Raw genomic sequence first — 22,480 nt, 5'->3', positions numbered from 1 at the left:
GTCAATTGGGGCATGAACACTGAAGTCTATTGAGCGATTTCCAATTTTCAAACAAATTTTGAATTTTTTTAAATAATTAGACAACCGGGGGTGAGGTGAGGATTCCCTGTCCCAGCCCGTCCTAGGGAAGTAATTTTTTCCCTAAATCTCGACGCCGCGAACGGGGTGGGGCATGCTGGTTAGTCTATCTTGTCTTCTATAGCTATGAAATTGAGAAGAAAAGAAGCCCCCCTGTATTTATTGAAATACTTGAACTAATTTAATCGAATCTCAATAGATATATTTTGAATAAAACTCTATTTTACGACCCTAATTAGTAATTCTCTAAATCCTTTCTCTATCTCCATCACTAATATTGTTTAATTCTTTGGGCGCAGATATACTGGAGGGGGAAATATTCCTTCAGAACCTGCCCAGCATTATCACTGCTCATGCATTAGGTATGTTACTAATGCACTATAGCTCTTATATGTTCTATTTAGTTCATCTATTTATGTTTTATTTATTTACCTTTATACGTTAACGCTCATTCTGAAACATCACATCCTTTTCTTACTATGCGTTACTAGAGTTCAGAAACCAGTGTCCTAATCAAGCACACCAAAACTTGATGCCGCTTTGCCATCAATATAAAAAATATGAAAGCAAAAAGTGAAGCAGGCTTAAGTGGCCTAATGATTGGCTTCAAGACATTAAGTATAATGAACCATTCCTCTGTCGCGTTTCCTCCAGTGATTTTTTTGTCCCTTGCTATTTTTTGGACAGATACAGCGTTTAGTCTGCAATATTTAGGAAGCAGTTTAAAGTCCCTCTGGTACAATGAATTCTGAATAAATGAAAGGAAGTTTTTAGGAAACATTTGCTGATGTGTGCTGGAAACTTCTAAAATTTGTCAGATATGCAATTCTTCATCTTTAATAAATGGTTAAATCTTAATACACTTGGAAGAGAAATATCATAACAACGGTATTATATGAAAAATTCAAGAGTTTCAATAATTCTATAGGAAAAAATGATTAGAATGATTTTCCTTGATCTTTGTTAATTTTGAAATTGACTTTATGTTTCTTTTCCATAATTTATCCGAAGAAAACATGTTTGATGATGTGTGTTGAAAATTTGAGAAATGCATATGAGGAGATTGTGAACTGGGTTTAGCCAAGGTGCATAAACTGTGAAATGGAGCAGCGACAAGAAAGTGTTGAAAGTTGAATTACTTTGATAGGGGAGCTTCTTAAACTCCTCAGAAGAAATCCAAAACTGAGAGCATGAGCTTCCTCTAGAGATATATATGATATTTATTGAAACTGAAGTCCCGTAGGACATTCTTGTTTACTTTTTACATGAAGTTACAGCATGTAGAAGGTTTTGACATAAGAGATGCATTCAAAGACGGTATGTTGGATGGTTGACATAACCATGGTTAGATCAAGTAATGTGTCGATTTCAAGACAGAATAGAGGAATCTGGAAAAGAAAAAGGTAAATGCAGAATAGAGGAATCTGCGAAAATGTGATTTTACTTGAGACTCTTGCAAAGACCGTGCTCTTGAAGAGCTTGACACTAGTGAAAGCTAGTGAAAGAATCAGTCCTCTTGGAGTCATCTTCTGAACTTTAGTCAAATCTATTTTCGGATGTTTAATTTTTGAAGTGCTGTCTTCAGTACATCTTTAGCTATTCATAGAAGGCTATTATTATTATTATTATCTTGCCTATGTTTGGCCCCCATTTCTTCAAAAACTCATTTTTTTAAAACTCATTTTCGACCACTCATTTTCCCATAAAATAATTTTACATGTAAATAATTCTTTTCCTTATTTTTTAACCAAACATTCTACAAAAAATACTATTTCAGAATACATTTCCATACAAAAATGGGGCTCAAACACGGGTTTAATGTCCGACAATTAACTGCTATTTCTGCATGTCTTACTTAACTGCAAATTTCTTTTCTCCTCTCTCTCTCTGCATAACACACTCCAAACCTTTTTTCTTCCTTTTTTTTTATCTTCCTTTCCCAACTAAGATGCCCTCGTTGTGTTGTCGTCATAGATCCTCAGGAAGGAGAAAGGATATTGGATATGTGCGCAGCTCCTGGAGGGAAAACCACTGCAATTGCAATTCTTATGAAGGACAAGGGAGAGGTTATTGCAGTTGATAGATCTCACAATAAGGTGCACCTACTGAACTTGATAGGTGATTGTGCACATCTTAACTTTTTTATAATATCTTCACTACATTATCAAAACTCATTCAGTTATTTCAAGATTGACTAGATGGCATGGAAGTTGATATATATTGCAGGTGGCCTGCTATCTTGAAGTGCATATAATTATGATATTGAGGTGTTGTCCCTCCAAAAAATTGGGCCTGTTTGGAGGTGGCACGTTCTTTTTTTATGTCATTGAGTCCTTGGTTTCCAACATTTGTCAATTATCTTCTTTACTGTAACCCCTTATACGTCAATCAGCTCAATTCTTCTCTTCTTCGCACCTTTCTCTTCTGGTTCCTAATATTTTATTGTCAATTCATACGTATCCTGTGCCATATATGTTGCCTTCAAAGTCTTAAACAAACGCAAAGGTTGAATAATTAAAATCCAGCAACAATCAATTTCTGTCCATGGTGATTTAATCAAGTTCTTGCTAACCAATTACCCATCTTTTGTTATCATAATAAAATCATCAACACCACCCCAACATAAATCTCAAGCAAGTTCATAGATTCAAGAGGTTATAAAACCCTCAAAAATAATAAAGAGATACCTCAAAACCGTAAACTATACTCACCTACTTAGAAGTTCAGTTTGCAGCTTCTTGTTTTCTACTACTCTTTGGTTCCTTTACTTACTCTCTCACTTGGACTAATTTAGGATTAAGTTGGAGTGAATATCTTATTTAAGAGGTACATATAAAGTTTTAAAGGATTGGGGTTGTGATACTTGCTTAAGGACTAAGAAAATTGTTGTTTAGAGGCAAGTTTACAAGCATGAGGTGGCTCCTTGTAGTCAAAATCTGATTTTGCACTTATTTTTGGAGGAGTTATAAGCCTTAAAGGAGTTGGGGACATGAGGAATGCTTAGGAGTGCTATTAAAAAGGCAAGTAGTCCAAGCATGAGGTGACTCCTTGGTTTGAAATCTGATTTTGTACTTATCTTTGCAGGCACAAATCAAGTGTTCTTTATCTATTTTAATGTGTTTACAACCTATTTTACTTGCCATAAGATCCCAAAATATTTTATTCAGCTAATTATTTAATCGTTTATTTGATTACTTACCCAATTGATTCTCGACCGATTTCAACGATTTGCACTTTGATATATATAACTTCACATAAACCTTATATTATTACATCGTGATCAGGTCACTTCATTCCTTATGTCCCAAATATGTTAAGGACCTAAATAGAGTTTAGGGTATCCTTGATTAATCCGAATCAAAAGTGTGCAACCTTATCGATAATAATTGCAATACTAAATCCAGAATAGATTTCTTTTAAGTATTAGCTACTAAATCCCGAATAACTGCATTTATAATAGAAATGATAAGAATGAGTTGTTATGTTGCTTCCAATCTGCTTTCTCAAAAATTTAGCTACTTTTGGCAGAATTAGTGCATTTGAATCGGAAATTTCAGAATATATTTCTTTTAAGTATTAGCTACTAAATCCTGAATAACTGCATTATAATAGAAATGATAAGGATGAGTTGTTATGTCGCTTCCAATCTGCTTTCTCAAAAATTTAGCTACTTTTGGCAGAATTAGTGCATTTGAATCGGAAATTTCAGAATAGAATTACAATGTAATTCCTTCAGAATAGAATTACAATGTAATCCCCCCCCCCTCCCCCCGGGGTGTGTGTGTGTCTGTTTATGTGGAATAATGCTAACTCACTCTAGTTAAATTTAGGAATTTGGAACTGACCTATCAAACAAGGCCATCTAAACTGGTTTAATAGCACCACTTATTCTGAATAGCATTACTCTTACATGTTGGTGTGCAACGTGTATATTGGAATGTATATCTGTTCCTTTATACCAAATAATTACAGGTGTTTGAGATCCAAAAATTAGCGGCTGAATTGGGCTTGAAATGTATAACCACATACAAGCTTGACGCGCTGAAATCCGTCCAGCAGATGAGTGAATCTGATAGGAAGGATACTCTACAATGTGGTGAGAAAATTGAGAGCATTGGAATTTCAGATTCTCTGACAGCAGGAATAGAGAAAATAACATGCACAGCTATATGTGGCACACAGGGTGAGTTATATCTTGAATAACACAACTATCTCTGTTTCCGGCTGATTCATTATGTCTTGGATGGTTTAACCCTAGTGCACCCTGTTGCTTTAACAATACATGTTCCTGGAAACCATGTGCTACTTTACTACATTTGGGTAGATTTATATGGAATAGATTTAGGCACTCGAGTGACTCCTTTTTACGTCATTATTCTTCCACCTAATATATGCTACCGGATTAAAAAGTTGATCTAGTTTTTGCGTCTGAAGCTAAACGTTAGTAGGGCATTGTAAGAATGCAAATTGATTAATTTATATGACAAGTTCACTGAAGTGGAAATATAAGTAAACATGTCTCCTCTCTATTTCTAAGTTTTGAAGTTGGCTATCATGTAGGTCTTTGCAGGGTCTAAATGTTGGAGGTTTGAGACTAAAGTCTGTGTCAATGAGATTGAATAAGATTACTGAGATCGTTAAAGAATACGGCTTGACATTTATTTTATCATTATAATTGTATTATATATAAATAGATTGGTTTTACCATTTTTAAATTATAGGTTCACTTAATTAATATTGCAATAAATTGCTACCATATTTAGTGGTGATTTTGGTCCTATATAATAAGAGAACCTCTCACATTGAGAGACATCGAGTTTCATTGAATATTATTCAGTATATTTGACATGGTATCAGAGCAGGTTTAATTTTATTTGGGTTGAACTTGCAAGCTTCCGTTCTCTGAAGTCAAATTTTCTTGTTTTTGTATTACTTAGTTCATGTATTCCAGAGGCATTTCTTTTTTTCTTTTTTCTTTTTTTTCCTTCTTGCCTCTTTGACATGTTGAGCATCACCAAGCATGCAAATCTTCAGCTTGGCCGAGGGATATGAGGCAACTTCACAGGCCCATTGAAATGCTTGTGCTTAGGATCATAGTTTTATTTTTTCAACCCAATATGGAGCTCAATTGTTTGGTTAGGTTTTGGTTGGAGTTATTTTGGAGAAGATTTTGTCTTCTTTTCATTGACCAATTGGAGCAATAACCCAATTTGTTGGTGATGTAATTAATGGTGGTGTCGGTTTTGGCTGTTGAAGGTTCAGGTTACAGATTTGGGCGTTGGCATCGTTGACGCGAACTTGTGGTTGAATCTGCACCTTTTCTGGAAATAGCTTGGAACACCAAAACAGAGTTGTGAGACACAACGGCACGGCCGCTTTCACTGCAAATCACGGGATGCTTCACGCCATTAAAGTCATATGGATTTTATAGCCCGAACAACAGCTTAACCATAATCTTCAACGTTGTAACCAACAGAAATTTCAGTGTCCTGGGATTTTGAGCCATCATAATCAATCCAAGACCACCGCCAATGTCAATGACTTTCATACAAACACCGAGGTGGATTAATTCACAGTAGATTTGGGAAGCTTCACGTACTCCTTCAGATGGTGTTGAACTTGTTGTGGATCTACACTGACTGAAAAAGGAATGGTGGAGATAGGGCCAGCATAATGGATGGTCCTGGCAAGAGATGCGACATCGAATCTGGTATCACCATCGTGAAGAACCCTATCTGCGTTGCCCGCCTCGTCATGGAAAAGTCTCCCCATTCTTATCTTGCATCCTGTGGAGTTGAATAATTTGCTAAACAACAGGATTGTGGTGGAGAAGAGAGGTTTCGGTGGAGAACAGAGGCATCGATGTAGATTTGTTTAAGGACTTGGGCTGATTCTAGTGGGCTTCTAGTTTCTCGGGTTAGCTTTGCAATTAAATCGTTTGGCCTGTCTGTTATTTGAAGACTTTTTTTGAAGTGGGCCTTTTTTTTTTTTTTTTTTGTGTGGGCAGATTTCGGAGTGGCTTGAATTTAGGTGGCAATTTGTTTTGCTTGGATCTGATTCTATTGGGACTTCATACATGGATTGTGTCTATTGGTTTTAAGCCTAGTGGGTTTATATATAAATTATACATTGTTGGGCTTAATAGTTTTATAGGTCCTACTATCATTTGGGGTTATTGGGTTTAAGTGATTTGGTTGTAAACTATGGAAACATGTGAACATAAGGAGCTAATATCTAGTTTTGAATTGCTTGGAAAATTCACTAATATGAAGCACGTGATTTTTGCAAAGGCGCTGCTAACAAAAAGGCTTTTTGGTTGTGGAAAGAGAGACATGGGACTGGGGGTATGCAAGTTGTTGAGTTTTTTGGTTGCTCTGATGATGAGCTAGAATTTTGGATTTTCAGTGGAGGATTATCTTTGAGGTTTTTAGTGTTGGCTATTTCGTTGAATTTCTTCCAACTACGGCATTTTGGTCAGCGATATATTCTTGAAATTTTGGCCGGTGCATTAGCGTTAAAACTTTTGTCGAAACACGAATTATGTGTTCGATTGAGTTCTCCCGACAAATAGCTCATTGTGTGTGTCGACACACTTCGTGAATTTCTTTTGGAAATTCTTCTTGGATATGAGCTCTCTGGAGTGGCTTTAGAGTAGTTTTTAGTTATTTTTGCATATTAATTGTTCTTGGTCTCTCAGCATCACTAATTTTCTTAAATGGTTGCTCTGATTTGGGTTTCTTCTTCGTGGGCACAAGTATTGTCATCATCGCCAGTTTATAACCACATCAATTTGAGGGGTATGTCAATGAGATTGAATAAAATTACGGAGATCGCCGAAAAATATGGTTTGACGTCTATTTTATCATTATAATTGTATTATATATAGATAGATTGGTTTTACCATATTTAAATTTTAGGTTGCTTTTAATTAATATTGGAATAGATTGCCACCATATTTAGTGGTGATTTTGGTCCTGTATAATGAGATAACCTCTCACATTGAGAGGTATCAAGATTTATTGAGTATTATTCAGTATATTTGACAGTCTGAACTTGTACCCTGAGTTCCGAAATTGCAACTTTTGATTAATAATTTTATATGCTAATTGATGCAATCCAGAATCCACGGTCTAAATGTACTATTCTAGGCCTTGGTTTTCGGTCAGCCATCATGTCCATTTTTTTGTTTTATACTGTGATGCTCGGACTCTTCATTTTGGCCGGAGTACCCGTGTCGACACACGACACGGGTACCGGTACAGAATACGGGTCCAATTCTTCCAATTTCAATCGGACTCGGTAGAAATCTTAAGAAAAAATGAAAATTTACCTTATTGGCTGGAGATGGAAGATGTGTAAAGAAATAGTAGGCTAGCGCCGGCGATCTTTGATCCAAAATCTACTGGATGTCTTCCGGTGGAACCCTAAAATCGTGAAAGAGAAGAAGGAAGATGGAAGATGGGGAGACGGGAATGAAAGAAGAGACTTAGGTTTAATTGGAGTTGGGCCATTTTTATTGGGCCTAATAATATGGAGGTGGGTTGGGTTACTAATATGGATGTGGATGGATTTAATTGAGGTTTGGACCATTTTTATTGGGCTAATAATATTGATATTGGATATGGATGGATTTAATTGGAGTTTGGGAAATAGATGAGTGGGCTAATAATGTAATTATTTTTACACCAAACATATTCTAGTTTAATAAAATATTCAAACAATAAAATTAATCATTTTTTAAAAAAAAAATTCAATTCATCATTTTTAATTCAAAAAATACGACAATATAAAAAAAAAAAAAAAATCTAAAAAACAAAATTGAAGTTTGAAAAAGTACCCACGTACCCGTGTCCTAAATTTGGACTCTTTTTAGCCATGTTCCCGTATCCCACATTTTAGAAAATAAAAGATCCGACGCTTTGATACGTACCTGTACCCGATACCCGTACCCGAGTCCGAGCATCTAAAACAAAAGACAAGGAGCAGAAAACTATTAATGCTGCAATTGGAGAAAGATAGCTGGCATTGTGAGAGAGTTCATTTACTATATGGTGGGTGAGATGTTTGTAGCTCTAAGATAATCAATACAGAAATTTCCAATTCTTTATATCCAGTTTGGTCTCCCTGGCTTTTGGCAGACACCTGTGCTCTTCCTAAAAGAAAGAAACCCAAACCGTAATGATCCACAGAAGCTGGGAACTGGTTCTCTTAAGCGATAGTGTAACAAATGTGTAACATTCAATTGAAAGGAAAATGTGTCAACTCGCACTGTGGAAGTGTATGATAGGAGTAAGCACCAAAAAGTAGAAATACATCTAGCTGAACACTGATGCTTAGATGTCTTAAATGTTCGTAACTTATATGCACACCCAATTATTCATGTCAATCTCTTGTAGAGAAGTGGAGATTATTTCCTGGGTCACATGGATTGTTCGTGCTTTTGGATATCTATCAGTGCTATATGACCATCATGTATGTCTAAAAAGATGAATCCTTAATCCAGTTCCAATATTAATGTGAATTGTTGCTCCTTCATTATGAGTCCACTGTTCTTTGAGAATGCGTTGAAAGATAAAAAAGTGTTGATGTGTTTTTGTCTGAGTGTTGTGCAATGTCCACTAGTATGTGGAATATGTACTACTACATTATATAAATCTCTATAATGATTGTGAAGTCTCTTGTTGGATATTTATTATTTTGTGGTATGAACAACTAAGGTAAAAAAAGTGATCTATTATGTCGGATGATGGATATTGCTTGATTTGTTTTCACTATGCTTGTTGAACCTAATGATTCAATTTGCGATGGACTGGATATAGGTGGCCTTGAGCAAATGGGGAATGAAAGTCACATTAGTAAAGCTGAGCTCAGGAAGAATAATCGGAAATTGAGGAATGGACCTGGAAGAAATAACTGCTTAGGTGGTAGAGTTGAAAAGTCGAAAGGATTTCCACCAAATAGCTTTGACCGGGTTCTCCTAGATGCTCCTTGTTCCGCTCTTGGTTTGAGACCTCGACTATTTGCTGGAGAGGTATGGAACTTTGCTCAAGTTTTTCTCATATATCTTTTGCTTGGCATTGGCTCATTGCTTGAATTACATTCATACATTAATGGTCTTGCTTTGTTGTTTACACAATGTAGACTGCTGATTCTGGGGCGCAATGAATCTTAATCATTTTAGGTGTTTGCACCTGCTGTGTTTACAATCTATCTCCTTATATTCCTATCTAACCGAATTGCCGTTCCTGGTAGTGTTATCTCCAAACATTCGTAGGGCAAATTGCAGTTGCCATTCCCGAGCTTTCCCCCACTTTGCACTTTTGTACTCAACCTTTATTTCCTGGTAGTGTTATCCCCAAACATTCATTTTTTAGCGACCGTTGTCATTAATACTGGGGAACCATCCAAAATTTGTGTTAACTAGTTAAGTTCACATCACATGCTTGATAAGGCGAAGGTAATAAAATAATATAAGCAACCTATAAAAGAACTATAAAAAAGAAAGAAAATCTTCTCCATTGCCCCATCACTGCAGTGCCTGGCCTCCATTGCCATTTTCCTTAATAGATCATTTTTTGTTAAATCTTTCAAAGTTGTATCAATGTCAAGTCCTGTCAGTATTTTGGTTGTTGAGCTTTGGTTTTTGCAACTAAGAGAAGGATGTTTCAAATTCAGAACACATGGTGCATTCTTCACATCTAGTTGGAAATGTGGTAAATTCAAAGATGTATCGACCCTCAACACAGCATACTCTTCTATACACATACTCCTTTTTTGTGTAGTAAATTTTCACACGTTGAATTTCTAACTGTTTTCCCTCAAACCAAGAGAATGAAACAGAATATTATTTGCCACCTGTATCAGATATTTTGTGGTTTTTTTTTTTTTTTTTTTTTTTTTTTTTTTTTTTTTTTTTTTTCACTTTTATTTTTTTTTTATCCATTTTCCTTAATAGATCATTTTTTGTTAAATCTTTCAAAGTTGTATCAATGTCAAGTCCTGTCAGTATTTTGGTTGTTGAGCTTTGGTTTTTGCAACTAAGAGAAGGATGTTTCAAATTCAGAACACATGGTGCATTCTTCACATCTAGTTGGAAATGTGGTAAATTCAAAGATGTATCGACCCTCAACACAGCATACTCTTCTATACACATACTCCTTTTTTGTGTAGTAAATTTTCACACGTTGAATTTCTAACTGTTTTCCCTCAAACCAAGAGAATGAAACAGAATATTATTTGCCACCTGTATCAGATATTTTGTGGTTTTTTTTTTTTTCTTTTTTTTTTTTTTGGTTTAATTTATGGTTGCACTTTGATGATTAATTCATTCCAAAAAACACTGCTTAATTTACAAAGAGAAATTAGATTTATTTAAATTTTTGGTCTGTCTAAATCTTTAATTGCTTATTCATGTTTATACCCTCGCCTTATTAAGGATGTGAGGCACACAACTGGCTAATAGATTTTTCGACAGTTTCCATCATCAAAGAGGACACTAGGAAAGTAAGTTTAGGGATAGTGCTGACAAGAATGGCTGGGGACGGTAGTGCAAAAGGAGGTAAAGGTTGGTGATAAGTTCCCCTGTTAACCCACCTGAATAGCTGCTGCAATCTCCAGATAAAGATCTGAGTTCCTTCTAATGATGAACAAGTTAAGCCTCCGTATATGTTAGCAATTGCACCAGTTGGATTTATATGTTCTGTAATGTAACTGATGCTCAATTTCTGAATAGTAATCTGTTATAGAAAGGTTGAATGAACAGAATGGATACTAATTCCCGGCTATTAGAGAGGCCAGGTCTCTCCTATTTCCTTGAACAATGTGTATGGATCCCCCCATTCTACTCCTTCGCCTAATACATTTATACTACTATTTCCCCCCTTATTCCCCAAACTACCATTGATCACTAACTCGAATTGGAACACTCTAGAATATGGCATAACAAACTTGAATGAATAACTTGGGGGTCTATCATTAATTGCCCCCTGAAATCCACCTTGTCCTCAAGGTTCAGCTTATGAATTCATCATACAACCACATAATTTCCTTTGCAAAAACTCCAATCACGATCACCGCAGAAACAAGGTGTTTTCTCCCTTTGAAATGGACGGACTTACTCAATCGAGTGATTATCATTAGTATCCAAGGCAATTCCATAGTCCATTGCCCCTACCAATGTCTAATTTTTTAACACGATGAGCCATGGTGAATTGAATATGCTATCTGGGAAGATAAGTTGGGTGGGTTAGTATAGCTATTTAGACTGAAATTATGGGGACTTATGCTTGGGCTGTAGTTGAATTTATATGGGCCTAAAATAGCTTGGAACTTTTTAAAATGCTCATTAGGGTCCTCAATCCTATGGGCTAGATCCAGAATCTGGCCAAGACATGGAGGCTTTAGAATCTTCCCTTCTGCCCAATTCTCTGTCCTTAGTTGATTGAAAAAATAACCGTCCACTGCCTCTTTCGAAATCGTGAAGGTTACTGGTAAGGGAGCTGCCAACACCACCACGGCCAGAAGTTTCTTATCATTTTGGGGCCAAAAGACAGTTGCGCCGTGCCTCTTCCCTTTCTGCAGATATGGCTGCCGTTAAGCCTTTCCAATATTCTCACCTCGTCTCCTCTTTGCCGATATTCTAGTCCGAGTGTCGCCACCACTTCAAACTTGTGCCAATAGTCTCGTACTGGTCCATCCTGCTGCCGTGACAAGCAATTCTCCCGATTTGAGAACTGATTACCTGCAGCTGATTTTACAGGAGGTCGATTAGCTGCTGGAGATGATGCTCCTTTTGCTGCGTACTGCTTAGATGCTGATCTGCCGTGAATTTCTCTCCCTTTCTTCATCATGAAATCAAGTTTCTCCGTCAATTATAACATACCCTTTTGAATCTCAAATTTCATTGCCCAAAACTCTAATTGCAGATCCATCCTTATTTCCAAATTATTAACCCGATATTTTAATTGCTTTTCTTCATCAGATGTAATACCCCAGGGCCAGAATGGTTGCTCTGATACCATTTGATAAGTTCCCCTATTACCCCCCATGAACAGCTGTTGCAATCTCCATAAGAAGATCTGAATTCCTGCTAATGATGAACAAGTTCCCCTATAACTGATGCTCAATTTCTGAATAGTAATCTGTTATAGAAAGGTTGAATGAAACAGAATGGATACTAATTCACGGCTATTAGAGAGGCCGGGTCTCTCCTATTTCCTTGAACAATGTGTATGGATCCCCCCATTCTACTACTTCGCCTAATACACTTACACTACTATTTCCCCCTTATTCCCCAAACTACCCTTGATCACTAACTCGTATTGGAACACTCTAGAATATGGCATAACAAACTTGAATGAATAACTTGGGGGTCTATCAGTTGGAAATGGTGGTTACAATTTTCCCTTTTCAGAACACAATCCAATCTGAACTCTTTTCCAGCTTGAGTAAGCTTGGTTGACAACATTAAAAACTTTAAAATTTAGAGGTCAAGCCCACAGGGACTGTTATAACTTGTAATTAAAAATGTTTCCAGTCTTAGTAAATTATTATTCTAACCCAGTTTATTACTATGCAAATTCGTTAAGATGATTACAATGGTATCATTTGTAATTATAAATATTCCCCACTGAAATTAGTATTTGGAAAGTGTGTTTTATTTGTGCAGGTTGTACTTTGATTAAAATTTTGATAAATGTGACCATGCTTCGTACCTGTACCAATGATGAGTAAATCAGGAAAAAGAATAGTATATTGTGTCTATTCAGTTGAACTTTCTTATGGAAATCTTACGAGTATGCTCAGAAACTAATATAATTTCCATTGGAAGTTTTGATATGATATCGAAAGCTATGAATCTCTATTAATAAATTAAGAGTGAGGATGGGTTTCTGATTAGTTGCCTTGGAAGTTTGACATGATATTTTGTTAATTCTTAATACTGAGTTCACCTAATAGTAGGATGATTTTGTAAATTTAATTTCTTTATACCTAAACTTTAACTTCTTCCAACCTCCTTCGTTTTGTGTTTTCTTATTTTTATTTTTAATTTAATTTAATTTATTTTTTTTTGGGTGGGGGCAGAATTTTTTTCGTTCGTTTATACATTTTGAATTCTTCAAGCATGCTCCCTTTTTCCTTATTTTACCTTTTGCAATTGAAACTAGTTTTGCTTAATTATATTGATTAACAATTTTAGGAGACTATGGAATCATTGCGGACCCATGCGAAGTATCAAAGACGAATGTTTGATCAGGCTGTGCAGCTTGTGCGTCCCGGTGGAGTTATTGTGTATTCAACGTGAGTATCAGTTATATGTTGTTCTCATGAAATGTGCACTATTCTCTCTCTTCTTTTCAGGTCATGTTACCTTACCTGGATATCAAATTGTATGAATAAATTTCAGTGCTTCAATTTACCTTGATATTTGAAGCTTTTTTAATGTTTAAACTCCTGAGGATTACCTCTTATGTGAATATTGCCTGGTGATTGTGAAACAACAAGGATCTTTTTGGATAATTTAGTAATAGGTTCTTTACTTGTATGTCACCCCCATAGGCTTTTAGATCATTTTCACTGTACAATATACATATTGGCTGTATCTTTACGCGTCTAAATGTAACACAAAATGCTTCATGTATCTATATTAAAGTTAATGCTGGTTTGTATAAATTAAAAATCTATTATGAAATTGGCATAAGAAATTGGGAACCCAATTCTAATGTATCACAACACTGATTTGATTGGTAATAAAACTTCTGCTAAGGGTTTCGTCTCTCACTTGATTGTGCTTCATGTTAACTTGCTAAAAGTAAAGTTTTACCGTTCCCTTTTCATGGTTCTCACGTTCCACAAATTTTTGATATTGTGCATAATGATGTATGGGATATTACACCTGTAGTATCTATTGCTCATTTTAAATACTTTGTTACTTTTATTAACGAATATAATCGTTTTATATGGATTTATTTTCTCTGAGAAAAGAGAGGTTCTCAATATTTCAGGCTTTCCTTGCCTTCATTGATGACCAATTTTCCTTAAATCAAGATCCTGAGATCTGATTTGGGAGGCGAATATACATATAATCATTTCAATCTTTCTTACAAACCAAATGTATTATTTTTCAGCGATCTTGTCCTTTTACCCCTCAACAAAATAGGGTGGCACAACGCAAGAATCGTCATCTTCTTGACAATGTTAGAGCTCTTTTAATTGAATCTTCTATTCCCTCTTACTTTTGGTATAAATCATTGTCAACCGCGGTTTATCTCATCAATCGGTTGCCTTCTCCCACCTTTGATAATGTTTCTCCATATTATAAGCTCTTTAGTCATCATACCACTTATTCTCATTTTCGTCCCTTTGGCTTTATTTGTTTTGTTCATTTACCACCACATGAAAGAACAACTCACACATCAATCTGTCAAATGTGCTTTTTTAGGATGTGATGGGATTCAAAAAGGGTATGTCTATTATGATCCTTTGACAACGCAATAGGATTTCTTGTATTGTTGTGTTCTTTGGAAAACAATATTTCTTTCACCTGAGAGGTTATTTCCCTTCCGGTGTTCTCTATTTTGCTTAATTTTCCCTATAGACTCCTCTTGGTACAAGCTGGGTTTAGTTTACACTCTCAGGCATGTTACACCGGCCACTGCTCTCGAACCTCATTCTTAGATGACTGTCCCCTTTAAACCCTCCTGATCCTCCAATTATACATCAGATCTTTCACCAAATGATGTTTTACCCTCTGTCATTCTTCATTGCTCTTCTCGTGTTTCTCGACCTCTATATAGGTACTGTTTTTCTCCGCATATAGACTGGCTATGGAATGAGAGTGTTGGCAACAAGTGATTAATGCAGCACTTGAGGCTATTCTGGCAAACCAAACCTAGGATGATGTGCCATGTCCCTCGAATGTGAGACCCATTGGGAGTAAATGGGTCTATTCGGTCAAACTTTGTTATGATAGTTCTCGAGTGCTATAAGGCATGGTTGGTTGCCTTGAGTAATCGTAAAGAGTATAGAATCAATTCTGATGAAACATTTGCTTCCTGTAGCAAAGATGACCACAGTTCGCCTCTTGTTATCACCTGTCACTTCCTAGTCTTGATCTCTACATTAAATGGATGTAAAGAATGCACTCTTACAGGGAGACCTCAAGGATATGAAGCTTCCATCTGGTATGCCTCTTCCATCCGTTGACTCTCTTAGTAAGCTAAAGAACTTCGTATGATCTTCAGTGGGCTCCTCGAGCATGGTTTGACTAGATCGGTCCCACTTTCTTGGATTTCTCCTTTACTGAGAGTCAATTTGATACATCTCTGTTTCTTTACAAGAGTACTACTGGCATATTTTATTTGTTGGTATATGTAGATCTTATTTCTGGATCTAATCACATTCTTGTTCAAAAGCTTCAGCTGTATTTTTACTCGATTTTTCATATGAAAAACCTTGGTCATCTTACTTCTTGGACTAGAGGTTCATACTATATTGCATGGTATCTTCTCGAATCAACATGAGTGATACGCTTAATATATAATACGGTGGTTGTAGTATAGATTTGGGGTGTCGTATCCACATAGAGATGGGAAATTATTCAAAGGATCAAAAGCTAGTGTTTCGTGAAGTGTATGAAAATAGTTTATCAATTAGAATGAAATTTAAATATTGATGAGTGAAGTAGTGAAGCGTCAGAATTTTCTCGATTGGTTCGGATCAATCAACGTTAATTACACATTCATATACTCAATTAAAGATTCTTGTCATTAAACTTTAATTGAAAAATATAACATTAAAGCTCAATTTAATTCTATAATAATTCTAAAATATGGATTTCCTATAACATATACCCACTTTAATATATTGAAATCAGATTCTAAATCCACCTTATACATTAAGCATAAAATCGTAGGAAATCACACCAATAAGATAATTGAAATTGAAATTCAACAACTAGTTTAATTTCACAATAGATAAAACGTGATTGAATCTATACGAAATATAATAAATGTTAAACCATTTACAACAATGCTTGAAATTGAAATTCAATGCATACTTGAATTATTCGATGGAAAGAATATGATTAAGTCCATTAAAGTCTAATACATATTAAACAAATCTCAAAACATATTTATATGAACAAGAAATCCAAACCTAGAATTGTTTAGCAGTGGAAACCATATTACATGCATGAGAAACGTTGAAATAACCGATGCCAAACGAGTTCCTCCTTGCTTCACCAAAGATTTCTAGCCTTCCATGGAGTTTTTTGGCCAAAGATGAGAAAAAAATGGAGTCCAGATTCAATCCCCCACGTTCTGGAGTGTTTTTGGGCTTAAGAAATGTCAAAATGTGTTTCCATAAGCGATGACGTCAATTTAAGAATTTAGCAAATTTAGGCTCGGAGGATAACTATGCGACCGCATGGTTATAAGCCATGCGGTCATATAGAACAAATGTGTGACATCCAAAAGTTCCCTGGACCCTTCTATGTGGTCTCACATAGTTCAAAATTTTTTCCGCCGGACAGCTTTTAGTATTTTGGTCATAACTTTTCCTCCCGATGTCCGATTGAGGTGATTCAAGTTGCGTTGGAAAGCTAACACGAATGGCTACAACTTTTCTTTAGAAATGATCTTCCAATTCGATCATTTTCCATGTCAAAAAGGGTCTTAACATGAGGCTGAAAACCGGTGCGTAACTTTTTCAATTGGGAATTGATTTGTGAAGATGTTATGGTCATATTTCACTTCTTTTGACTTCAATTTACACCCAATTGACTCCTAGTTTTCTTGAATCATCATTCCATCACCCGTCTCATTATGGATTATTTGCAACTTGGTCTCTAAACTTTCACTTTCTTCCACTTTGGTCCTTTTTACTCATTTCTTTCAAATTTCACATTTTTCATCAAATTACGACCTAGATCAAAACATAAGAGTAATGAGTGTATTTTGAAATCAAATAATCATACGAATGCAACAATTAAGAGGGGAAAATATCATATTTTACACTCTTATCAATGAGTATATTTAAGACTTGATTATGTTGGCTGATTTATCTGATGCTTACTTGGTTGATACTCCATTAAAGCTTAATGTTAAATATCAAAAAGACGAGAGCTATATTCTTCTATATCGTACTTTTTATTGAAAGTTGAAGGGTAATCTCATCTATCTCACTATCACACATCCGAATATTTCCATTATAGTGCATACTGTTAGCAAATTTATGGATGTTCTTCGTCATCTTCATTTGGTAGCTTTCCGCTGCATTCGCAGTCTTATTGGGACTTCTCATCGTGTTTTGTTCTACCCTCGTGGGACGCCTCTTGAGTTCGTAGCTTATAGTGATGCTGATTGAGCTGGTTGTTTTGATTTTCGTCGATACACTACTAGGTAGTGTATCTTTCTGAATGATGCTCTCATTTTTTGGAAATGTGAGAAACAGAACTGTGTTTATCCTCTACTAAGGCTAAATACCGTGCTATGTCCATCGAGTGTTTTAGGTTGTGTGGCTGCATGATCTTTCTGCAGAACTTGGTACTTCTCACAACCTACACCTTTCTATGGCAACGCTTGTGATATTCAAATTGCGGCTAATCCGATGTATCATAAACACATCAAACATATTGAAGTAGACTGTCATTACATCCGGGACGCCTATGATGCCAAAGTCATCGATCTTCCACATGTTCCAATAGTCAAAAGATATTGGATATCTTCACTAAATCTTTGACTCGTCTTCGTCATTATTTTCTTGTTAGAAAATTGATATTTGTGGACTCATCATCATCAATTTGAGGGGGTATTATTAGAGGCAGTATCAATTTGCAGGCTAATCTACAGGCTTATTCTAATTTGTTCTCTTATTTAGCCTAGACACATCACATAAAATCAGGGATTGATTTCCCTATTGTACAGCTAATTGTTTCCTTGTACATTTCTGTAAATACTGGAAAATTATCTAGCAAAATTGGCACTCTCTACCTTGATTGGTACTTTGTTATACCAGCATAAGTACAACCAGGAGTTAATTACTTTGTCTGGCCTTTAATATGGTCGTTCTGTTGATACTCAGTTTTTTACTTGCATGAAATCCAAGTTAGTCGCCCATTACACATGGTAGGAATTTTGTATCTGTTATTCTAAAAGCCTTAAATATATCTTCTTTTAATGATTTTGTCCTCAATCTTTTGTCAACTGATAAAATTTTTAGATCCATGAATTTCAGATACATTAATTTAAGAGTAATTATTCATCATTGATTGTGTTAGTGACAACTACATAACATTAAATGATATATTCATTTAAATGTAAAATCACATGACTCATTTAATTGAACCTATAAAGTGTAGTCACCTAAATTGATGCTAGATTGCATTATTCTTAATTTAATCATTTTCCAAATCCAAATCCAAATCTTTGTTTGCAAATGAAATATTGGGTGGAAAATCACGTTGAATACAAGGATAGATGATATCTAGATTAAGAATCCGCTCTATGTTAATATCATTCATTTGAATAACCGGACTAATGTTGGGATTTAAAAACTCATCCTTGTCTGATGACACAATTAACTGATTAATAAACTCGTGAAAAAGGCTTCATTCTAAAGTGGATTGGGACCAGGATTTATATCATAGCCTTGTGCACCGATGTAGTCTGTGGTACAAATTCATAAACCTAACCCCTCAAGCTCTATGTGTCTCTTGGATATGTGATGGCTGGTCAACATGCACTACAGAAGCCAGTTGAGTTTCTGAAAGGTTTGTGGTTTTATAGGATACAAATTGATAGTATCTTCGTATGTTTTATTCTTCAATTTCTACAATCTGAATGCTCTCGTGTAATGTTGTTGATATAATCGTTTCTTGAACAATGCCTAGAACATCATCTGTTGTGTATTCCTATACTACCCCACATGTTCAAAAGGACATGACAATCAACATTTTCATTACTGCAGATGCACAATAAACCCTGGTGAAAATGAGGCATTGGTTCGATATGCATTGGACACATATAAGTTCCTCTCTCTGGCATCACAGGTTAGACTGAAGTTTAAAGCCCTACATAGATCATGACTAACTGATTTAGTTTTTGGATTAATTCTTTGCAAGCATTTGTTGGACCATACCAGCTGTTGTGCTTTGTTTGACAAGGAACAAAATTGCTGGCAACGCGTAGATCGCCAAGTTGGCTGCATTCATTCTTTCTGTGACTCCATCCTCAGTGAGCGAATGAGTTTAACTTGTGTGTTTGAGGTTATATCAACCAATTGGTCCCTGAATAATATTTATGATTGGATATGGTAGGAAAGTGAGCCGATGAACTGGACCAGCCTGGCACAGTACATGTGCCAACCCTGACCTCCAACACAGCTGGAACTATAGTTGAATGGCCGGACCCGGCCTGTTTGACACCACTAACTATTACTGGACCTCACTTTTCAACAAATATAAGGAAACGGAGAGAAAATACATGAAATGATCCTGAAGTCAACTTACTTTCTGAAAGCTTAATGTATGGTTCTGCCCTAATTTTGGAAGTCAGCAGATTGATTTTCCATAATTCTGTGTTTTGTATTCCATTCTGCAAATCATAGATCTTCTAATAAAAATAAAGTAATATTATTTTTAAGGGCTTTTACCCGTTGTCCACGAACCATTGGCCCACGCCTGCCCAGCAGGAGATGCTTGCTTGGAGGATTCAACTTCTATAATTCTTCATTTTCCTGATGTTTGTTCCGTAATTCACTGCAGTTTCCAAGAGTAGGGGGACCTGGCCTTGTTGGTGGTTATCAATTTTCTGATGAATATAAAGAGTAAGTTCTTCTTTCATGGAACTAGAAATCAAATCAAATCTCTAGAATTAAGATGAATTCTCTTATATGCCAAATGATGCTCACGAAAAAGTCAATCCGATCAAGGGAATAGATAATCAAGATTGTTGCTATTCCAGGACAACCCATTTCTTTTAATTTTCTAGTGTCGATGTGTTATTTTTTGGGTGGTTGGTCAAAGTAGAATGTCTTAAAAGAAAAGAAAGTTTCATTTGGATGAACATGGAGCTTCTAATCTACTTGAAGTCTAACTCATATGAAAGAGTCGCAATCTCTAACATGTAATCAAAAACCATAAAACATGCAATGCTAACACAAATTTATAATAAGTAGCTTAGTGCTGCAATATTTTTTATGTTCAACCACTTGATCTAGAAGCTAAGTTGTTAGAGAGGGTCAAATGTTTATCATTTAAATTGTAAGGATTCATTTTTTTCAAAAGCCTGATATTTGAGCAGTTCAAATGGATGGCGGTAAGACTTGAACCTACCATATTATGACTTAGGGATCCACCTTAAAGGGTTAACCTTGTGAAGAGGACTAGTCCGAGCCTTTATATGTTGATGTACATTTTCATTTTCAAGCATCGCCTTTTATGCATTTCCATTCTCTCTTTTCTTTTTGAAAGGTTCAACACTATAATTTTGCGCTGCTGTATTTTTAGCATTTTGTTCTCTTCTAACATTTTGCTTAATAATGCTGCTAGTATTTTCATGCTTAATTTTCAGGGAATGGTTAAGACATGGTGAGGAAGATCTTGTTCAGAGATTTGATCCTTCGTCTCCACTTGATACAATAGGCTTTTTTATAGCCAAGTTCAGTGTTGGTTCCAAAGATGTCTAAGCAGTTATACAAAACTAACATGGCTTGGAGGATTCCGTAATTCCTCCTCACTTTGTCGTCGTGGTTTCTTCATCAGAGGTCACGTGGACTTGAGGGGCTAATTTTTTTCTGTAATTTTCATATTTACGTAAAAGCTAGAACGGAAAAGGAGTTGATACTTGTGCTCAATATGTTCTTCACTGAGCCTGGAATATGTTATGGAACTAATTTTTTCTATTTTCCAAGATACATAATCAACAGGAATGTTGTACTCACTAATCATGATGATATTTATGCATCATGATTGTTGTTTTCCATGCTTTATATGAGATATTTGCTTTGAACTTGATATGTAGCTAATTTGGGGGAAGAAATTTCATTGAGAGACATTGGAGGCTTGGCATCAAGTAGGAGGTTATTAGTTATTTATAAGTATTAGAACATCTCCAATAGACTCGTTAAACGTTAGATGCTCTCTATTTTATAGAGTCAATTCTTAAAATTATGTTCCAAGAGGTTGTTTAAATCAGCAATTTTATTTGAGGAGTGAGTTTGGTTTTCTAAATTTGAAGAGCTAAATCTATTCGCTATGATTAAAAGGAAGTTAATAAAAATAAAAGATAAGAAAAAAAAATAAATATTTTTTTGAAGTAGTAAAATTAAGTGTTAAATATAAAGAGTTTGTCGAGTAATTAAAAAAATTTTACTCTCCAAATTATAGGATATGTTTTTTAAAAATAAAGAATTTTTTGAAAATGCTCTTAGCAGTTGAATTGCTATTTACTAGTCATAGCTGATTGTATACTTCAAATGAGATTTGTGCATCTGTGGCTTTTTTTTTTTTTTTTTTTTTTTTTTTTCAACATCAAAGGTTGAAAATAAAAAATAAAAAAAAAAGCCCTTTCTGATGTCTCTATTATATGATGAAAAGAATACAACCAATATCCATGTTATTGGAGCACTTATTATAGTAAATGTAAAAATAAAGGGACACAAGAAATAGCAAATACATCCATAATTTTTTGAGGAAACATCAGTGCATGGCTACGGATATTTTTCACTGATAACCCGAACAAATTTCATAATCGAAATCACCAACCGTGATCAAGAGTTTGATGTTCCTCAGCCTTTGTTTGACAATTATTATAGAAATTGGAATTTTGAATAATGATTTTAGGAGAACGTGTGGTTAAAAAGTAGAAATTTTTTTTTTTTTTGATTTACATGTTGATATTTTATTGTGTGAATAGGTAGTCGAAAATGAATATATATAAAATAAAGGTTTGAAAATAATGATTGTCAAACAGGGGCATAGTAACATTTGTGGTGAAAAATAGAAGGCCCAATTTTATCGAAATATACTTTATATTGGAAAATATGGATCGTGTATCATTCATGTGGGGTGACCCAACCTACAAGATAATAAAGTGAGTTAGAGGGAATGGTTTGAACTTGGAATTCTTGGAATTCAAACCTTCAACTCCCTATAATCTCCCTTAACTCCCTATATAACCTCCTATTCATTGTTTTAGGAAAAATGGGGAGAAAAACATATTACAATATGGTGAAATTCGTATGGAAAATATCACCAAAATTGAAAGGCACATAGAACCACTATTTTAACCAAAAAAAAAAAAAAAAAAGGTCACAAAAATTAGTACTTTGGTTGTGACTAACAATCCACTTCTATTACGATCAGAATTTGAGACCACTAAAGTGCAAAAAATTGTAGTTTTGT

The 22,480-nt window shown here is 35.3% G+C and overlaps 1 protein-coding gene across 3 annotated transcripts in view; it reads left to right on the top strand.

Annotated features, from left to right (window-relative positions):
- The window catches only part of LOC111412057 (putative methyltransferase NSUN6), a 28,528-nt gene extending 7,439 nt beyond the window's left edge, over window positions 1–21,089 (top strand). Inside the window, exons 6-13 of one of the 3 annotated variants that reach the window (XM_023042802.1) lie at window positions 378–440; window positions 2,053–2,174; window positions 4,051–4,261; window positions 8,898–9,109; window positions 13,277–13,377; window positions 19,045–19,126; window positions 19,841–19,902; window positions 20,649–21,089. In XM_023042802.1, the coding sequence (XP_022898570.1) occupies window positions 378–440; window positions 2,053–2,174; window positions 4,051–4,261; window positions 8,898–9,109; window positions 13,277–13,377; window positions 19,045–19,126; window positions 19,841–19,902; window positions 20,649–20,763 (968 nt within the window). In that variant the 3' untranslated portion in view covers window positions 20,764–21,089. Of the gene's footprint in view, window positions 1–377; window positions 441–2,052; window positions 2,197–4,050; window positions 4,262–8,897; window positions 9,110–13,276; window positions 13,378–19,044; window positions 19,127–19,840; window positions 19,903–20,648 lie in introns of all 3 variants that reach the window. The other 2 variants (XM_023042804.1, XM_023042803.1) reach the window with 2 other exon arrangements.
- Window positions 21,090–22,480: the final 1,391 nt, after the last annotated feature.

This window comes from Olea europaea, chromosome 16, assembly GCF_002742605.1.
Source record: "Olea europaea var. sylvestris chromosome 16, O_europaea_v1, whole genome shotgun sequence".
NCBI lineage: Eukaryota > Viridiplantae > Streptophyta > Magnoliopsida > Lamiales > Oleaceae > Olea > Olea europaea.
Note: the sequence above shows the minus strand (reverse complement) of the source record. Positions and strands in the feature narration are given on the sequence as shown.